This window comes from Gobio gobio, assembly GCF_949357685.1.
Source record: "Gobio gobio genome assembly, chromosome: 9".
In the NCBI taxonomy this organism is placed as follows: Eukaryota; Metazoa; Chordata; class Actinopteri; order Cypriniformes; family Gobionidae; genus Gobio; species Gobio gobio.
In genome coordinates this window covers 38,454,936-38,475,546 of record NC_137115.1, presented here as the reverse complement: position 1 = coordinate 38,475,546, position 20,611 = coordinate 38,454,936, and the positions used below count along the sequence as shown (strand labels likewise).

The 20,611-nt window shown below is 36.2% G+C and overlaps 1 protein-coding gene across 5 annotated transcripts in view; it reads left to right on the top strand.

The window, feature by feature from the left end:
• srgap1a (SLIT-ROBO Rho GTPase activating protein 1a) overlaps positions 1-20,611 on the top strand; it is a 137,519-nt gene that overhangs the window by 64,456 nt on the left and 52,452 nt on the right. For all 5 annotated transcript variants that reach the window (XM_079825531.1, XM_079825530.1, XM_079825533.1 and 2 more), the window contains 5 exons: positions 4,097-4,159; positions 12,621-12,803; positions 13,854-13,982; positions 16,468-16,689; positions 19,946-20,047. In XM_079825531.1, coding sequence (XP_079681657.1) covers positions 4,097-4,159; positions 12,621-12,803; positions 13,854-13,982; positions 16,468-16,689; positions 19,946-20,047 — 699 coding nt within the window. The remainder of the gene's footprint in view (positions 1-4,096; positions 4,160-12,620; positions 12,804-13,853; positions 13,983-16,467; positions 16,690-19,945; positions 20,048-20,611) is intronic.

Genomic DNA, 20,611 nt, shown 5'->3' with positions numbered 1-20,611 from the left:
AAAGATATTTTTCGAGCCCTGTGAACGTTTCTCCAGACGCTTTCAAAACAATTCCTCACGTGTACTGACAGGGGAGCTGAAGCTCATTAAATATGCAAATCCAATCCTAGCCGTGGGCGTTTACTTCCAAGTCTTCAGTGCGTTTTTTTAGAGATCCTCAAAACCAAGGCAGAAAATAGCCTATTACTTAGTCATTATGATGTTTCTGAATGTAAAAACCACACAAACGTCATAAGTTGACCTCAGACAACAGTATAACATTTTTTAAAAAGCCAGTTCATGACACCTATTAAAGCATTTAAAATGATTGAATTTTTTTTTTTTTATGACAAAATCGTTTTTAATATCGGTTAGCCTTAGCCACAACATGAAAATAACTGTTGGAATAAAGAATTGTAATATTTGTGCATTAAAATGTTTTTCTTTTTAATTTTATTTTCATACACATTTTGTATTTTATTTATCTATTATTATAATTTGCAGTAATTTGACAGGCTAGTGTTATACAGAATTGGGTAATTTTATGATGATATACAGTACACTACCAATCAAAAGTTTGGCATCAATACGATTTTTTTTTTAAAGAAATTTATACTTTTTATAATGCATTAAATTGATAAGTACAGACATTTAAAATGTTACAAACAAAAAATTATATTTCAAGTAAATGCTGTTATGTTTAAATAATATACAAATATATAAAATAATAGTTTTAGTTAATTAATATTTATATTACTATATATTAAACACAAAAATGCAAGCATAAAAATGTGATTAAATATACAGTGTATAGTGTGTGTGTGTGTATGTATGTATGTATGTATGTATGTATGTATGTATGTATGTATGTATGTATGTATGTATGTATGTATGTATGTATGTATGTATGTATGTATGTATGTATGTATGTATGTATGTATGTATGTATGTATGTATATATACACACACACACACACACACGATAATAATATTAGATGTTTCTTGAGCATTCAGTATAATAAAAATATTTTTGAAGGATCATGTGACAAGGTAACAGTGAATATAGGAAATACTAGAAACTCTTTCCATTTAAATAAGAGTGTGTTAAAGGATCTGTGATGCTCTGAATTCATGCAACAGTCGTGCATCCAACCACATATGGAGCTCAGCATCACTGGAGCGCACGTTCTCTTCGAGTATGCATGTACAATGAGGAATTCCATCATGGTAGGGCAGATTTTGTCACATGTATTTTCTTTTCATTATTCATACAACACACTTTTTTTAAAAACTCCAGTTATTTATGGAATCCAATGTTTCCTTTTGAAACCGAGTCTCTCCCGATGCACAGATGTTTGTTCTTTTAAAAGACGTCCTTTGTTTTTCTGACAATGCATTACAGTAGTTGATGAATCCGATTTTATTTTTTTTCATCTAAAAGTCTTCATTACTAAATTACATACCATTTTCAATAGTAGGTTCAATGCTGCACAATACGGAAAGTAACTGATAACAGTCTTCAAGGATAAATCCCACTCTAAGTGCCCTGATCATAATTTGCAATGTAGTAAAGCTGTCTACAACCGTCACACATGTAAAATGGCTGTCAACACTTTATTTAGTACCTTTATTGCCACGCAATATGCTGCCTGCTGCTATAAAGGGTATGGCTCCTCACTATTTTTGATATGACTGGCTTCATCATTGGCCCTGCGCATGGTGCTGTCAGCCCTCTCATGTTCGTGCCTTGAAGGTTGTAAATTTTTCATAGCCAGATTAATTTTAATGGAAAGATGTAACCCTCTATACCCAGAGGCTTGATACAGTTATTTATAGAGTCCTTAACAAAGTCAACTAGCAGATAGTAGTGCTACAATGACTTGACTTCTCACTTGACATGCAAAGGCCCAGGGCAAATGGCAAACTTTGTGTGTTCTGGCCATTCATTTACACGACAACTGCGTTTTGAAAACTTTTGAAAATGGGGTTTCAAAGTGCATGTTTTTGAGAACGTTACCGTCTAATGCGCATGCATATACGTGTTCAGTCTATAGGCTTTTCTTTACAAAGTAACATCGCCAACTACTGCCTTGGCATGCATAAAACATTGATTTTATTAATTTTCGCAGATCCCTTTTGACAATGTTGTCATCTTTGCAGAAAAACACAGGAAAAACGTTTCCAATTTTAGTTCCTCGTTGTCATGTAAACATACCCTAAGTTGCAAAGTGTACACTGATAAAAACAAGCAATATTTACTATTACTATTCTTTTATTTTTGACTTCATTAATTCAGATTCAAGAATGTCATTCGTAATTCAATTCTTAATAGCACAAAACCCTGCTTCCCCCAATCCTTTGCTCTATTGCCAACCCGCTTGATTGCTCCCAGAATAGGCTGAGCCACCCCAGCTCTCCATGCAACTGTGTCTGTCAGTTTGACCATCAGCTGGAAACGGTTATGTAAAAGGCAGAACTGGCTGGTGTTAGATGAGCCTGAGTGGAACCCTGATTGAAGGCAGAGCTTTGGCATGGCACGTGAATAATCTCTCTAGGCCTGTTTGGATCTGCATGCCCGGATGCTGCCGGTACTGTATGATGAGTCACGGATAGCATTTAGTGCAGACTTGTGTGCCTCTGAGATCCTGCGGGTGTGCTGAAGTGCACACATGTACACACACAGCTGTTAGCTCTTGTGTTTGCTCTTGAGAGGTTGAGTGTAGAACTGCAATGTGGGTGTTTGGAGATCTTAGCTAAATTATTTTGACTCTTGACCTCCACACGACACATGCAACCTGTTATGCTTGCTTTAAACAGACAAATGAGTTAAATTAAATGTCTGAAAGAGTTGATATCAAATAGCCTGTTAATGACATGTCCAGATCATATTTTTCCCCTATAAATAAAAAAACTAATTATATATACTATTCTTTTTTCTCTAAGACATTTTTGTTGTGCATTTTTACGTTTAATATTTAATCAAATTATTTATACTTACATTTTTGTGTTTAATATATATAACTATACATATTAATTAACTAAAACTATTATTTTATATTCTTATATATTATTTATTTTAATATACTACCTGTTTGATAATTCATTTTTTTACTGTAATTTTCATGAAAATATCACATACTTGATGTATTCCCTGTCTTTTTTACATTTCAGCAATTTCAATTTGAAAGATCTTTGGGATAGTATTTTCAATTTAAATGTAACATATGTGAGTGAAATCTCTTTTGATATGTGGCTTAACAATCTTATGAAATTCATAATCTATGTTATGTTGGATAGCTTGGCCATAAGAAAATGGTTAAAGTTGGTCACCTTCTATTGATGAATGGATGCATACTTAACATTTATTATAATGGAAATACTTTTCCTTTGTAGTACTAAATTATGTCTAAAGGACTAAATGGACTGAGTGCATTAAGATTTTCATTTAATGTTAGTATATGTAATGTATTTTGAAGAAGTTAATAGCTCTGCATGTCACATATATAAATGTAATGTAATGTGATTATTAAATATGATTTTATGAAATATTTATTTATAAATATCTATTTTTCTTGTGCATATTATATAATAATATATATGATTGATGAGATTCACCCTAAAACATCCATCCATTTTTTTTCTCTAAATAAACCCACATAGACTAAAATGCTGATAGCATCTCCTGTGCTTTTCACATTGATCATGCATTGTGCGTATAATTTAGTTTGAAGAACATTGTGGCCTCTGATTTTTGAAGATTGACTGGAGGTCTTGCTCTGACTGTTGCAAAAGGATTTGCTCATAGCACCCCTGAGCACTGGGATGCTGGGAATGGCTCGTGAAATCAGATTAGTAGAGATATAATTGGGTTAGTGAGAGTCTTGAGTGGCCTGCGAGACAGAAAGATCAGCCTCACGCAGGTAATCCACGCAAACTGCTAAAAGTTGAAGCAAACAGTTCAACTAAAATCCTTCAGTGTGAAGAGTGGCCATAAATCTCATGCAAAAGTACAATTTTAATGGCACACAAACACATGCAGCTTTCCTATTTTGTCAGTGAGTTTAATGTGATCTGATAACTTATGCCTCCTCCTTTTTGTATCTCTCTTTCTCTTCAGAGTAAAGAAATCACCTTTCAGCTGCAAGAGGATTTGATGAAAGTCCTCAATGAGCTCTACACGGTAAGTGTTGTACGTTTTGTAAGTGTAAAAGTCTTTTTTTTTTTCTTTAGCATTTCATGCCCACATTCTTTTGGTAATATACATTGCTTCTGGCTAAACCCAGGAGTGTACTATGCAGTGTTAATTTCGTTGACGAAAAATTTTCGTCATAATTTTCGTCTACAACCTTTTTTCAATGACGAAAACGAGACGATAACTAAATAAAAACTAGTGTTGGATGACAAAAACTATGACGAAAATCAACTGTCATTTTCGTCAACAAATAAAAACGAGACGAAAATGTTAGGGAGGGACGATTTGGGAAGAGATCCAGTCGGAACTGATGTCCTGTGTAACAGATGCACACATTTGATTTGAACGTGCTGATCTAACCGCTGGAAAACACGGCGCTGTTGCACGCTCTACAGGCTCACCCCAGCGCTCCAGAGCGGCTCAATCAATCAATAACACACATTTATACCAGGCAATTGTTTATGAACTAATGCTGATGGATAATGACAATGTTTACTTTACGATGTTTATATAGTAATATGTTTTAGACGGTTGTAACAATGCATATTTTATCTCCTCATCTGAACTTGAATGAGCAGCTGCAAACAGAGGCGTAGACATTTCAAAATAAGAGTCCCGGTGTATTTCGAGCTTGTTTATAATTACAAGTCACGCATTATATATTCGTTTTTGGTTACACAATAAACTGTATTTAATTTTATTCCCATTTAATTCATATTCGGGAGGAAAGACCAGTATTTGACACACATTCAATAAAGTATCAGGGTTATAATAGTTAACTAAAACCATTTAAAAACTCTTCATTACTTGAAATTAAATAAAAATAAAAATAAACAAACTTATTTGAAGGTTTAGCTTAACCTGATATGGCCTACTGACTAAATCAAAAATACAAAGTTATAAAAACTATATAGCCGTTTTTAAAAAACAAACAAAAAAGTGAAATGAGCTCTTTCGTGTATTTATAATGTCAAAAACAAAACGATGTCAAAATGTCAGTTCAAGGGACCGTTGGTTATGTAATGCTTAAATGCTTAATTTATTACAATTTAACTAAACTCATTAGATTTTAGGAGACTAAAACTAGTCTAAAACTAAAAACAATTCAGGTGACTAAAATATGACTAAAACTAAATGGCATTTTAGTCAAAAGATTATGACTTAAACTAAATAAAAATTTGCTGTCAAAATTAACACTGGTACTATGGTAAAAGACCCATAAAACCGCCAATGCTTCACGCATACTGACCTTGGCAGTTTATGGAGTTTATACCAATAATCAATAGTTAATTCTCACACTTTAATTACAGCTGTCAGGCCACCCACATTTGCTTGGAAGATTCATGTGTCCTTTGCTTTTCCTGTGGTCTTAATAAGATGCTAATATATTCCCAGGTCTTAAAAACCACCTGCAGACTGAGGACTTGCCCTCTTTTGTGTGTTTATTTGTTTGCAATGCTCAACATTGCATTGTGTGTTTTCCCGAACACACCGACTTTTTGGGACTTTAGCTTATTCACTGTATCCCCCAGAGTTAGATAAGTCCACCATTCTCATCTCCGTGTGTGCCATAACTCTGTCTGATGCACCCACCTCTAGCCTAGCTTAGCACAAAGACTGCAGTAGGTGCAGCAGGCGCAATGTTACACAGCACCTGAAAATAGTCCCCAGCACGCTCTCTGTGCAAGCAGACTGTCACGTTGGTTATGTTGATGGAAGTTAGCCTATTTTCAGGCACTGTGTAATATCTTTGCACCGCTGCACCCATGGTACGGCAGCAAAGTTAATGGATTATTACGCAGGAATGAGTATAGTTCCTAGCCATATCGGTCTAGAAAGTCACAACTTTTAATTTTCTGTCGGTCTTAGTGCACGATGTAACTATACACATCACAACATGTAAATAGGAAAATGTTGGCGTTATTTTGTCACTTATTGAGCAATAGGCTAGCTGAAGCCGTTTACCTCCAGTATTTGTGCTAAGCTAGGCTAGCGGTGGGTGCGTCAGACAGAGTTTTGGCACGCACAGAGATGAGAATGGTATGTATAGACTAGAGCTGCAACTAACGATTATTTTTTCTGTCGACTAATCTAACGATTATTTTTTCGATTAGTCGACTAATCTAACAATTATTTTTCCAGATTAATCTTATTATTCTTTTTTACTGATTATTGTATTTCAAAGAGGGTAGTGAATTGGTATATTACTTTAACATGAAATCAATGAATGATGACAATATTAATTGTATTTCAGGAAGGGTAGTGTACATAGTTTGCCATTTTATAATGAAATATATAAACACAAGAAGCTTTTTAAACATAATATATAATGATACTATTCATCATAAAATGTATACAGAGTAGGCCTACTTAGGAAAAGTTGTTTACTATAGTAGTTGAGTATGATTTACTTATTGATTTGTGTCAATAGTAAACGCTTGTATTTATCTGCAAAAGGTTCACATACAGGAGCTTTCAGCATAGTTTTAATGTATAACTAGTCGTCTATTTTGAAGATACATGTGCATAAACAACGACTAAAGCTGCCAGAAGTTTTTGCCCAAACTTCAAAGACACATTAAAATGATTAAAGCTAGATGCATATCTTAACTTTAATGTTACTTTAATCATGCAAACTACCTATATACAGCATGTTTTATGCATATGTGTTTGGGACAGAGGGGAACCGGGTCGCATTAACAGGAGATATATGCAGCCCATAATAAATAAAAGCACGAGACGTACTGGGGTCGGAGAAGAACCCCGGAAAATGTGACCGTCTGTTGCAATACACGCGCCACGGTTCAGCTGCTCGAGACGAACACTAGCAGCAGGGTTGCCAGGTTTACACAACAAAACCCACCCATTCGTTACTCAAAACTAGCCAAAAACAAGCCCAATCGCGTTTCGGGGAGGTTCTCTGGTAAACATCGCGTTCGGGGGGTTAAATATGTGTGTTTTTTTTTGCTTCAACCCGCGGACATGAGACACAGCCCGCGGCAACAGTGTAGAAGTTGCCCAATTCCGCGGAAAAAAAGCGGACTTGCCAACACTGACTGGCAGTGTGAAAGCTCCCGCTCTCCACGCGCACAGCTTCTGCTCTGCCACCGCGCGCAGTGATAAACCGGCGTTACAGAGCGAACAAAGCACAGTTTAATTCGGCTTCTGTTTAAAGTACTCCCATACTTTTGAATGTCGCGGTCTGGCTCTATATGATAAATTATCATTTTCACTATGCCCGGGAGCAGAAGCTGCCATTATTCTAGATCTTCTGTTCCATTCTAGAACGTAAATAATGTGCCGCCGACGCGTCGACGCATTTCACGCACGTCGACGTATTTTCGCAGTCGACGTCATCGACGACGTCGACGCGTCGTTGCAGCCCTAGTATGGACTTATCTAACTCTGGGGGATACGGTGAATAAGCTAAAGTCCCAAAAAGTCGGCGTGTTCCTTTAAGTCTCTGTTCGCTTTTGCTGCTTTGTACTTTGTGTCCAAACTAAAAAATGGGATTATTTAAATTATGTGATTCAATTATATATTTTCTATGATAATCTTCCAAGTTTTTGTCTTAAAATAGCCCTGAGTGAATATATCAAAAATACCTCAAAGCAAAACGTTTTGACCTATCATTTGTTTCCATTTCTAACTTGTTTTGTGACTAGCTCCGCCCATGGTAAAATGCCATTGGCCTATATTCTTGTTGCTCATTGCTGTTTTCAAATCATCAAATATGTTCTGATTGGCTGATTTTGTTACTTTGCGCAGCATTTCAGTTTCTATTCTACATTGCAGTGAAGTATATGGGATATTCAGATTCAGCTTACCTTTCGAAGTTTTAGGGTCGGTAAGATTTTTTCAAAATGCTTTTGAAAGAAGTCTAATGCTTATTTGATTAAAATACTGTAAAACAAACGTAATATTGTAGGGTACAGGACAGTCCAGAAATTGGTAGCATTGCCCTGCAAGACGTAATCAATGCTCTGCATTTTCAGTTATGCCTGAATTATTTTATTTCTTTCCTGAAATTGCAATACCCCAATAAGAAATATAATAATACAATTTAAAACGTGATCCAACGTGATGGCAAATAGGCTTTCCAACTAATTGAAATCAATATTTACATAGTTCTAAATGTATCTCTCACACACGTGTCCCGCAAAATCACATCTACTGTCCTGCAATAACCAGGTGGTTACCCTAATTGAAAATTTTAGTCTGTTTATGTTTTAAAATATATATTTTTCCTGTGATGGCAAAACGGAATTCATTACTCCAGTCTTCAGTGTCACACGATCCTTCAGAAATCATTCTAATATGATGATTTGGTGCTCAAGAAACATTTCTTATTATTATTAATAATGTTGAAAGCAGTTGATAATAATCAGCTGCTTAATGTTTTTGTGGAAACCATGAATAGAAAGCATTTATTTGAGATATCAATGTAAAAGTCTTTACTGCCACTTTTGATCAATTTAATACATCTTTGCTGAATAAAACTATACATTTTTCACAAAAAAAAAAACTGAACCCATATATATATATATATTTTTGTTAACAAAATTGCTAAAATGACTACTTTTAAAAATGACTTAATGGGTTTCAATTAGAAATGGTGATTTGGTTTGTCTTTGCATTCTCCCATCATGAGAACTCTTTAAAAAAAACCTCAGCTCAGATTCTTTTATTTTGAAGCTGTCACATTTATTTATTTTCTGAATGTTTGTTCTGGTAATCACACCGCACGCCATGGCTTCCTTTTGATCACTGTAGATGTGTATCATCCCTTTTGACCTGAATTAGCCTTCGAGAGGGAAACACTCCTGTGGGACTGTTGCATCAGAAACCCTCCATGCAGCCACAGCCAGTAAAATAACAGGTCTGGTGTGACTCTAAAATTGGTCCTTCTAAAACCAGCAGAAATGTAAACAGAGTTCCAGACCAGTAAGTGGAGAGCGGGGCCCATGGTTTGGTCTGCCATTCTAGCCATGTGTCTAATTATACAGCCGTGGACAGCAGTGCACTGTGCTGCTCCGACTGTACATATTTATGAACAATATTTAGTTTGGTCCACGTTTTATAGTCAAACTCTCTTTTGAGGCCCTTTGAGGCTTTACTGTACCATGAATTATAATGCTGCGTGACTGCCACAGTGATTATGGCCTGGACTGACCCAGTGTTCAGGGGTCTAATCGTGAATGGGTCCTTGTAATCAGCTTGGTGCTCAGTCACCTTTGATTGAGGAGAAGGCAAGCTGATGAGCGGAGCTTAGCGCTTTAGCGTTAGCGTCAGGCTTTGCAAGAGGCTTACAGAGCACAAGGCACAAAAACATTACAATCATACTTAGAAAATTGTTAAACATTTCTTGCCACCTAAATAAGCGTTAGCACATATTGCTAACAAGACTGACATGAAAACACGAGAGACCAGCAGCTGTCATTTTTTTCCCCCTGTGTGTCTTGTTAGCAGTGCATGCTAATGCTCATATTTAGGATTGGCAAATAAACTAAACCCCTTACTCTTGAAGGAATAGTTCACCCAAAAATTCTGTCATTAATTACTCACCCTCATGTCGTTCTAAACCCATAAGACTAATCTACAATCTCTTTATGAAGTTTTTGAAGCGTCAACGTCAAAGTGGTAGTTGCTTAGCTGTCTATGGAGAGTACAGAAAGCTCTCAGATTTCATCAAAAGATCTTCATTTGTGTTCTAAAGATAAAGGAAAGTCTTCCAGGGTTCAGAATGACATGAGTGTGAGTAATCACTGACAGAAATGTCATTTTTGGGTGAACTAACCCTTTAAGAAACCTATGTACTTTCAAATCACTTACTTTCTCAGAAACTGACATCTTGTTTTTATACATTTATAGGAAAGGAGAGTCTGGAATATCAGCTGCATGTAGTGTTCAGTCATGCCATGCCGATATTACATCAATTACAACGTGAAAAAGCTTTTAGTGTCGATTAAGCACTCGCTCTTTGTGAAAAGGTTGACATTGTGGGCATAATTAGTTTGTTAGTACAGGCTCATAAGCTCTGAGTCACATCCTAATGCTTGTTATAAAATTTATCTGAATATGACTAATAGCCGCCTAACCAAAACAATGACTCAGGCCATCTGAAGCAGCATTTACCATTATGTCGCACATTCACATCTCATTAATTGGATTTCTTCACGGGAGTTTAGTACTCCATAATGTGCGTTTCGTCTGAAAAGGCTCCGGGTTAGATGAAAGAAGTTGAGTAATGTAAAAAAATATATATATATATATATATATATATTAGGTGGAATGGCACAGTATCCAGTTGATTCTGTTTTAAAGGTGCACTGTGTACATTTTTTGTGACATCTAGTGGTGAGGTTGTGAATTGCAACCGCCCACTGCTCACCCCTCCCTTTCGAAGCACATAGAGAAGCTACGGTGGCCGACACAGGACAAAGATGTCATCGTCTGAGACAGCAGAGAGTAGCTAGTGCTCTGTAGAGCAGTTTGTCCGTTTAGGGCTACTGTAGAAACATGGCGGGGCAAAATGGTGACTTCACTGTAAGGGGACCCGCGGTGTATGTAGATAAAAATGGCTCATTCTAAGGTAATAAAAACATAACGGTTCATTATGTAAGGTCTTTATACACCACTGAAAACATAGTTATGTATTAGGGATGGACGATATCTTATCGTTTGCGATATACCGGTAAAAATTCTCCCCACGATAAGAATTTGTCTTCCCGCGATAATAACGATAAAGCCTAGTTGATGGCGCGACCCATCCGCACAGTGCCGCTGCTGCGTGTGTTATTACTTTATGATGGCCGATGGCTGCAGTGGCTGCGTTCGTCACTTTGTATAACTGAACGGGGGTTAGAGAGAGAATTTTTTTGTGGTGCCCCCCCAGCACTCGGTGTCCTACGCGCAGCGCGTGATGGGAGCAGCGGCACTGAATCCGCATCTCACGTGCAGGGCGAAAACAACTAAGGCGGAAGCTGTGGAAGAGTTCATAGCTAAACGAGGGGCACCTGAGCTGAATCTGTACATACAAATGTATTTTCACACGCTGAGCACTTGGACTGAGCGCTTAAGAGATTCGCTCTGTCTCAATCGATCGGTAAAGCATACTATTTCTGTTCAACTCAATGAATGCGCAGTGTATTTGACGCACATTAAACACTATTGTGAGGCTCGCGACTGAGAGCGCTCAGTGTTTCACACACACTCAAAGAGAGAGCGAGAGAGTCTTACGCAACACAGAATTGACGTGCTACATGTAAACAATATCCTTTGTTGTATTTTCCTGTAAAATAATGGCGTTTATTTGGAATTATTCAGCCTTTCATGAACAGGAAGAAACGAATGCACAAACGGGAATCTCATTGGCTGGCGTGCACCTATTACTGTGCCTGTTTTGATTTCAGCAAATCAGTTTGAATGAGCGCTGACAATGTGATTAATATTCATGAACCCAGAAGCTCATTAATCCTTAGTGCAGTTTATTTTTATTAGTTGAAGAATTCGTGGTAATATTATTTTATCAACTCAAATTACTGAAGTTCTATCATTAAATCATTATTTGTAACTTTTTTGTAATTTGAAGACATGGTTGGGATAATTACTTTAGCTGTTTCTGCTATTTTTACCACTGTTTGCACCATGAGTGTATGAATAAATACAGAATCGGTTTACATTTAAAACTTGTCATTGATTTGAATTATTATCGTTTGTATTGTGTGATGTTTTTCAGCACAGTTGCACTATTTAAACATTACCTGCACTTTTACAGAAGACAATTATATCTGCAACTTTTCCATTTCTGAAAGGCTGGTGTGGAATTTTACATTAAAAAAAAGTATATATATTATGTATTATAGGAGCCTATTTGATGGCAGGTACGTTTTACTTAGATCATTGTTTGTTTTTCTGAGTCTGCATGTAGCTCTCACTTGTATCCAAAAACATGGGGAATGATACTACATTTATCGTCATTGATATCGTTATCGCAATAAATACTAGAAAATATCGGGATAAATTTTTAAGTCCATATCGCCCATCCCTATTATGTATATTATATTGCATTTCTGTCAATAGATCCTCATAAATAGATTTCTGTCAATAGATCCTCATGATAACTGCGATTTACTAGTGTATTTCACATACAAAGTTATTATTATTTTTTATATTTAAAATATAAGCTAAAAGTTAAAAAGTAAAATTAAATGCAAATTAAGGTATATGACAGACATATGATGTTATTTTAAATTGTGCCCATTTGTGCTTTTTCAGCTTTACATGCATGCAAAGGAATATAAAATGATGTGTCCTTTGAAGGAGAACAGAATTGATTTGCGTCAAGTATATAGATGAAAGTGTTTAGGCTCAGACGAGCAGCTGCTGTACCTCTCTTGAGCTCAGCTGGCTGTTGTTGAACTTTGACCTCTGACCTCTGGTCCCGCAGGTGATGAAAACCTACCATATGTATCACACGGAGAGCATCAGTGCCGAGAGTAAACTGAAAGAGGCAGAGAAGCAGGAGGAAAAGCAGATCGGACGTGTTGGAGATCCCGTCTTTCACATTCGACTAGAGGAGAGACACCAGAGACGAAGCTCTGTGAAGAAGATTGAAAAGATGAAGGAGAAGGTAAATAAGAAATAGTTTTTATTGGTCGTTCATAACAGAACCATGATTAACCATTTAATTAAACTGTCAGGTCATCAAGTTCTCAATGCCCAGTTGATTTATACCTTATGAGCGTCTGGTGAATGGTAAAACGTGTAAAGAATTGTCTGCGTCATATTTGACAGAAATAGAAAAAAATAAAGACATATTATTTTATTATTAAAAGAAAAATAGCTAATTTTGTGATTTTAAGATTATAAAGTATATTTAGTAAAAAACTGTTGTTTGTATCATAGTAATATCTGTACTGGATTTAATTTTATTAAATAAATTTAAACAATATGACCCATATTTAATTTATTTGCTAATATTGTTAGTATTTGTAATGTGCTTTCTCGTACACAAAAGATTAAACACAATAAAAACCAAGCAAAATAACGTATAGTATATATTAATATTATTATTTGTATTATGAATAAACAAACCCATTGGAGCTAAGTTTTATGCATCAGTCATGTTTTTAAAGAAGCCATGCCTGACCCTGTTTTAACAGGAATGACAACGTTTTATGCTCTTAGTATATCTGTTTTCTGTTAAAGCCTGTGACAAATGATTTAACAGCTGTGGGATTGTTTTTTTCCATTGATGCTTCCTGGAACGAGACATTGTGGGAAGGTTAAAATATGGAAGTTAGCATGAGTCACTGTCTGTTGGTCAGTCAGTTGAGTTAGACGTCTAAGTGGGTCTGAATGTTAGCAGTATCCTTACTGATACAGGAAATGAGCAATACTTTACAATACTTTAAATTACATCCTTTGCTTTAAGATTTTTTTGTAACCACCTAGATGTGCTCCGTTAGTCCATGGATGTCTGTATAATGATTTTTTGCAGTTTATACGCTTATACGTCCCTCTTGGTTTATTTTTGGAAGGATTTGTTCTGTCATTTCACAAGAAATCTTCAAGGAACATATTGCATGCAGAGATAAAAGCCAGCTTGCATGTTTTTATATTTCAACCCGGTTTCTCAAATTCTGTCTGTTTCGTTTCTACACTCTCTCTCTCTCATCAGAGGCAAGCCAAGTACTCGGAGAACAAGCTGAAGTCGATCAAAGCTCGGAACGAATACCTGCTGACGCTCGAAGCCACTAATGCTTCAATCTTCAAGTATTACATTCACGACTTGTCTGATTTAATAGACGTAAGTACCGGGGAAAGAAAAGGAGGTTCAGGGATTCTTTCACAGATGGAAGAAAGTTTGTGTGACAAGTAGGACAGTTATAAATAGTTTCAAACTGACCTCAGGTCTGCTGGGATGCTAAATATGACAAAGACTGCTGCTGTGTTCACTGTTCACCGGTTTCTTGGTTGAATATGCATCTTTGTCTACACCTGCTTTGATCTGAGGAAATGCATAGATTCCTCAGCGAGAGCTGTCAACGTTGCATTCAAATTTAAGCTCTTGAGACTTCAAATGCAGGTGCGTCTGACAGGGATGAGATGTTTTAAAAAATACACTGTGGTTAAATGGCATTAATTTCCATATATCCAAACAACCACATAAACCTCTTATTTGAAGACGTTTCATGAAGGCCTGATTGTCAGATACATGTTTGAAGAAGAATGAGGAGTTTAACACACAATGTCTGTATAAAATGAGGCACAGTAGTACTCAGTGTGAGATAAAAAAAACTATTCTCGTAGAGCAGGGGTGTCCAATCCTGCTCCTGGAGGGCCATTGTCCTGCAGTTTAGCTCCAATCCCCAATAAAAACAACCAAACATCTAATCAAGGACTTTCTTGGCTAAAAACGTCCAGACTGGATGAAGCTAACCTCTGAAGGACAGTGGCTTTCCAGGAGCAGGTTTGGACACCCATATTGAAGAGAATAAGCAAAGAAAATAATGGTGGTTTAACGTGTGGGTGGAGAAACCAGAGGCCTTTTCCAAAAGTAGTGAATTTTAGAAGTTCATAATATTCGGTTGGTCCCTCTTTTTTATGTAATACCTGATGATCATGTTCTCCAGCATGATTTTGGATGATCCAAAAAGCGAGAACATCTGACATTCTATACCAAGGAGTTCATATCAATGTCGCTTATTTGATTAGTGACCTGAAAATAGTTCAGAATATTGAATGTTACTTATTCAATTTACAGCATTACTTTGTATAAATCCCATTTCCACGTGAAAAAAAAACAGTTGTCCTACTTTTATGTTAAGGTACTGTAGGTGCTTCAGTCTCTGAATATGGCAAAACGATTTTTAGCATGAATGGAGAAGTGGCACCTGGCCCTAAAACCCACTTTTCTGTGAATTAGGCTGCCTGAGTCTCTTTTAGGTCAACTACTGTTATAATGTATGCTTTCACGCTTTACCCTGCTGAGCACTGCTCCTTTACTCTTTTGTAGCTGCGGCCTGAATCATTGTCAAATCCAGTCAGCATCATTTATTTATCAACTGAGCATCCAGCAATATTATGTTCATCTATGAAACAAAAAACTCTCTGCAGGGGGCTGGCAGGAGACAGAGTGTTTGGGTGATACTGTATGCATGCGCAGTTCGTTTTTCAAGAACTTGACCTTGTCTTGTATTAAAGCCATTTTTGCCCCTGTATAATGCTATTGAACACGGACTTTCCATTATGGGTCCTGTTGATATACTTTTTTATTTTATTTATTATATTTTATTATTGTTGCTTACAGGGCTAGCTCCAAAAAGCGGGGATAAAAGCATGTTCATAAAAATGGCTGTGTCATCGTGTGGCTCTCAAGTTGAGCTCTGGCCATACTGATCTATATATATGACTGATTATATATATATATATATATATATATATATATATATATATATATATATATATATATAGATCAGCAGGCTGATTGCTAAATAATTAAATAAAATGAACTATGAAGGTGAATTTTTTTGGGAGGTGAGAGCGAGAAATGGCAGATCTTCCAGGGACACACACAGTCAGAACTTAAATAACCTCCCCAAGGATGGAGCAGTTCTCCCCCATATTTTATTAACCAGGACATCTCAGTTTCCCATGACTCCCGTATCAGAGTCAAAATCAAATTATGGAAATTCCTGCCAGGAAACAACCAGGCTACTGGTTTGGTTACAACTGTCCTCAGAGTCCAAGGCCTTATAAAGACAGCACACAGACCACCGAATGCTGAGACAGAGGGACACAAATATTCCCAAAGCCACAGTTGCTGATAGACCAGTACGTCATGCTGTGCCCTTCGTGTTAATGTGTTTGGAATCTCAGATATTAGCTTTGAGTCAGACCTGACATCTGCTTAACAAGGCCTTGTGGTTACAAATCTTGGCTGGTACCCAAGAGGTTGTAGGTTTTGAGGCAATTCGAGAGATGTCACTTGCAGTTTCATAGGGACTGGTTTTTAAATGGTGTACTTTACAGTAAAAGTGTCAGTTAAAGGATTGCTAATTCAACTTTCACATTTAAAAAATCATGACTGATATAATGATAGATTTTGTGTACGGTTGATGACAAATTGGCATTCAACTAGCCAGAAAATGCTACTTATTTACCAAATGTATGAATTGATAGGCTTGCACAACAAAAATACATTACCCATCACTATCAGTGGCAGCATGAGAATGATTAAATAATAGATTAAACATACATTTCTCAAAAATTCTCTCTTTCTCCCTGTATAGTGTTGTGATCTGGGATATCATGCCTCTCTGAACCGAGCTTTACGGACCTACCTCTCGGCTGAATATAACCTGGAGACGTCTCGTCACGAGGGCCTGGACATCATTGAGAACGCAGTGGACAGTCTGGACCCCCGTAGTGACCGCCAGCGTTTTATGGAAATGTACCCTACTGCATTCTGCCCACCCATCAAATTTGAGTTCCAGCCGCATATGGGAGATGAGGTCAGATTTAAACAAAGTCTTACCCACAAACCCACGTACATATGTAAACACAAACACACAGTAGCAACCACATTGACACCCAATGTTTGGCTAAGTTACATCTTAACACCATGTAAACTGAGATGAGGTTATACAGGTTTATTTTCTTAACAGTCTGTTATGCTGTAGTGTTATGTGTCTTTTTTTAAAATCTTTTTTTTGTGTAGGGATTTAAGAAGTATTTCAGAGTGGGCATGGCCGTTTATAACTTGAATGTGTCTGGCTTCTGCTGCCATCCGCTTCGTTATTTTAGCTGTACAAAAAGTCCATTATGCTGCTTAAATTGCAAACGAATATTTATTATCACATTATTTTAATATATTATTGTAATTTTAAACACTCTGGTTTTAGCAGAGTTAGTTAAAATAGTTTAGCTAAAATAGTTTTACCCTTTAATGCACTTTATTTACCTGTGAACACAGAAAATCGTATACTTCCACGTTGTAAAATAAGGTGGATGAAATCAAGTCAGGTTGTTAATTTAATATAAATTGATTATTCACAGAAAGGCAAGAACCTTAGGGAGTGAGAGAGAGTTTATAGTTTATTAAACTGTCTTTTATCTTTTTTTTTAATGTTGATATTATTTTACTGGTTGCTGTAATTTTTTTTAAAGGATTAGTTCACCTCAAAATGAAAATTTCCTGATTATTTACTCACCCCAATGCCATACAAGATGTCCATGACTTTCTTTCTTCAGTGTAAGAGAAATTAATTTTTTTGAGGAAAACCTTTCAGGATTTTTCTCCACACAATGGACTTCAATTGCAACCAATATGTTGAACGTCCACATCAATGCAGTTTCAAAGGACTATGAAGTGCTTCAAATGGTACTGCGCAATCCCAGCTGAGGAATAGGGTTTTATCTAGCGAAACGATCTGTCATTTTCTTAAAAAATTTTAAATGTATATACTTTATAACCATAATTGATCGTCTTGTGCTGGTCTGCAACAACCAGGCGTTACGTAACGTACGTTGAAAAGGTCACGCCGAACATGGGCGGAAGTACCGCTTTAAATGTGATAAAAATATATACATTTTATCTTTAAAATTTCTAAATTTAATATTTTATTTAATCTGAACCGGTTCAAGGAACGAAAACCGGAAATGAACAAAATTTTAAGAGGAACAAAAACAAAAACGAAATCAATTTGAATAGTTCTGAACAGAAACGTTAATTTGAAATGACAATTAACTGGTTAATAACGTTATTTTATCGTTCTCTTTAATATTTTAATTTGCCAGTGACCAATCATGAATTGAGTAGTACATTATGTGACGCTGACGTATCAAGCGTGAGTGAAATGCCCGCGCAGCAGTCATCCATGAATCTGCCGGTAACGCAAGTCAGTGTAGAGCGTTTTCATGCCTCAAGGACATTTCTTTCCCCACTTTGGTCTACAATGAATGCGCAGGTTCAGGACATTCTTTTCGAACGTTTAAATAAGCAGTACGGACTTTAAGCTCAAATAGACTGATTTAGGCTAGTTTATGGATTCCGTTTAAGCCTATCCAAGCGCGCTACTAGCATCTATCAAACATTTTCCTATAGTCTTTCAGATTGCCAGTACAGGACAGGTCAATGTTTTCTATATAGACGGTTGATGCTTCGTATTAAAAGGTATGTTATTTTGCATTAAATGATCAAGCTTTATTAGCTGACTGAATTTGATTTAGATCGCAGTGTTTGCTTTGAAATTAGCAGTTGACGGTGCCTTAAAAGAGCAATGGTTATCCAGTTTATTTATTCTTTATTCATGCAATTTTTAAAACAAGTCGTGTTGAAAAAAAGTTATGTACAAAGAATGTTATCACTCTTCTGAAAAGAATTAACGTTAGGCATAAGAGGGCCACTTTCGATTGTCTAACGCTCCATTTTAACAGGTCATGCATGTTAATGCATGTATTTCTGTTGTGGTTTTAAAAATGTTATGAAATAAATATTCAAGTTGAATTACTATGCGTTATATTATTATTGAGTGAAAATAAGTCTTTATACATATTTGTTTAAAGTATAGGCTAAATTAAAATAACGTTATTAACCGGTATTTTTTCAAATCAAACCGTTTTTGGAACAGTAATGTTTAATGTGGAACGAAAAAACGGAAACGCTAAAATATCGATTCTGCTCGGAGTGAACCGATTGATATTTTTTTCCGTTTTTAAGCCCTGATTTTTCGATAAAAAAAATAAAAATAAAAAAAATATATATATATATATATATATATATATATATATATATATATATATATATATATTAATTTTGTCTTATACTTACTATGGCTGCATTTATTTGAGCAAAAATGCAAAAATACAGTAATGGTATGAAGTATTGTTCAAATTTCAAATAACTTTTTTCTATTTTAATATATTTTAAAATGTAATTTATTCCTGTGATGGCAAAGCTGAATTTTCAGCATCATTACTCCAGTCTTCAGTGTCACGTCTTCATTCAGAAATCATTGATTTGATGCTCAAGAAACATTTATGATTATTATCAATGCTAAAAAACAGTTGTGCTATAGTATCCAGGATTTTTTTTGATGAATTTAAAGGTCAAAAGAACAACATTTATTTGAAATAGAAATCTTTTGTAACATCATAAGTATATATGTATTTACTGTTAACTTTTAATTATTTTAAAGCACCTTGCAAATAACCTGTAAGCAGATGTTATGTTTCATTTTAACATGCAGCTCCCATCTACTGGCCCATCCATTACCCCCACGTTAATCTTGTCTCTGGCCGTGGTGAAGCGCATGAGATCATACAGGATACCGAATGGAGAAAAGCATCTTAATGAAATTCTGAATTATATGTGGTCAGGATTGCTTCATATCCTTCTTTTATTGAGTCTCAGCTGGCAGCGTGGTGTTTACGCTCAGCGCTGAGAGCAAATCCTATTGCATTTCTCACCCTCAAGCCGTTTTTAGAGAGTGTTTATTGGATTTATTCTCACTAATTGGCCATTTTGTCACTGATATCATGTCTGCGCATGGTTTACAACCTGTTGTTTTGTGGTCATGCCTGTGCTCTCTCGTGAAAGCAACTGGGGTTTTGCTTCATAAGAGTCAGTTATAATGCTTGTGCCAGGTGTTGGTTATTTGTTTGAATCTGAGATTCCTCCTTTAGGGAGTTATGCTCTATAAGAGCAGGTTCTCTAATGGCAGTTGTCATCTTGCTTTCTTGTAATTGGAAGTTGTTGTTTTTTTCCAGGTGTGTCAGATCACGGCCCAACCTCCTGTGCAGGCAGAGCTCCTCCTGAGGTTCCAGCAGCTGCAGTCCCGCCTGACCACCCTTAAGATCGAAAACGAAGAGGTATGGTCAAATTTTGCTGGATATTTAAAGTAGTTCAAAATGACATTTGCAACCGGTTTTAGCCAAGTCCCTCTTATCTATATAGGGCCCTATAATTTCTGCAGTGCCGAAAGCACGGACTGAATCACGGAATTCTGTCATAAAAATGGAATTTACAGTAAAATGCGGAATGTCACAGAAATTTATTAAAACTATCCTCATATCATCTTTACCCAGAAACTCAAAGGTCTTCACAACAACCTTGGTTTAGCTTGAAGGGATTGTGACAGAAATATATTATTGTACAGTACGTACTTATCAAATAAAATAATAAAATGATCAAAGCTAAACAGTAAACCTCTGTTGTGCAGCACTTGTTTGCCAAAAAAAAATTATAAAAGGAATACATTTTTAAGGCCCTACCTGGGCTGCCACTTTTATGCGCTTGAGCTCTTAAAGATGAAATATGAAGTTTCTGCTACTCTAGTGGCACCTATTTAAAAAATAAAGAATATTTCGCGCATCACGCTGCCCCTAACTCAAACATCTCAGCTCAACATCTCAGGTCACTGGTGAAGGCATGTC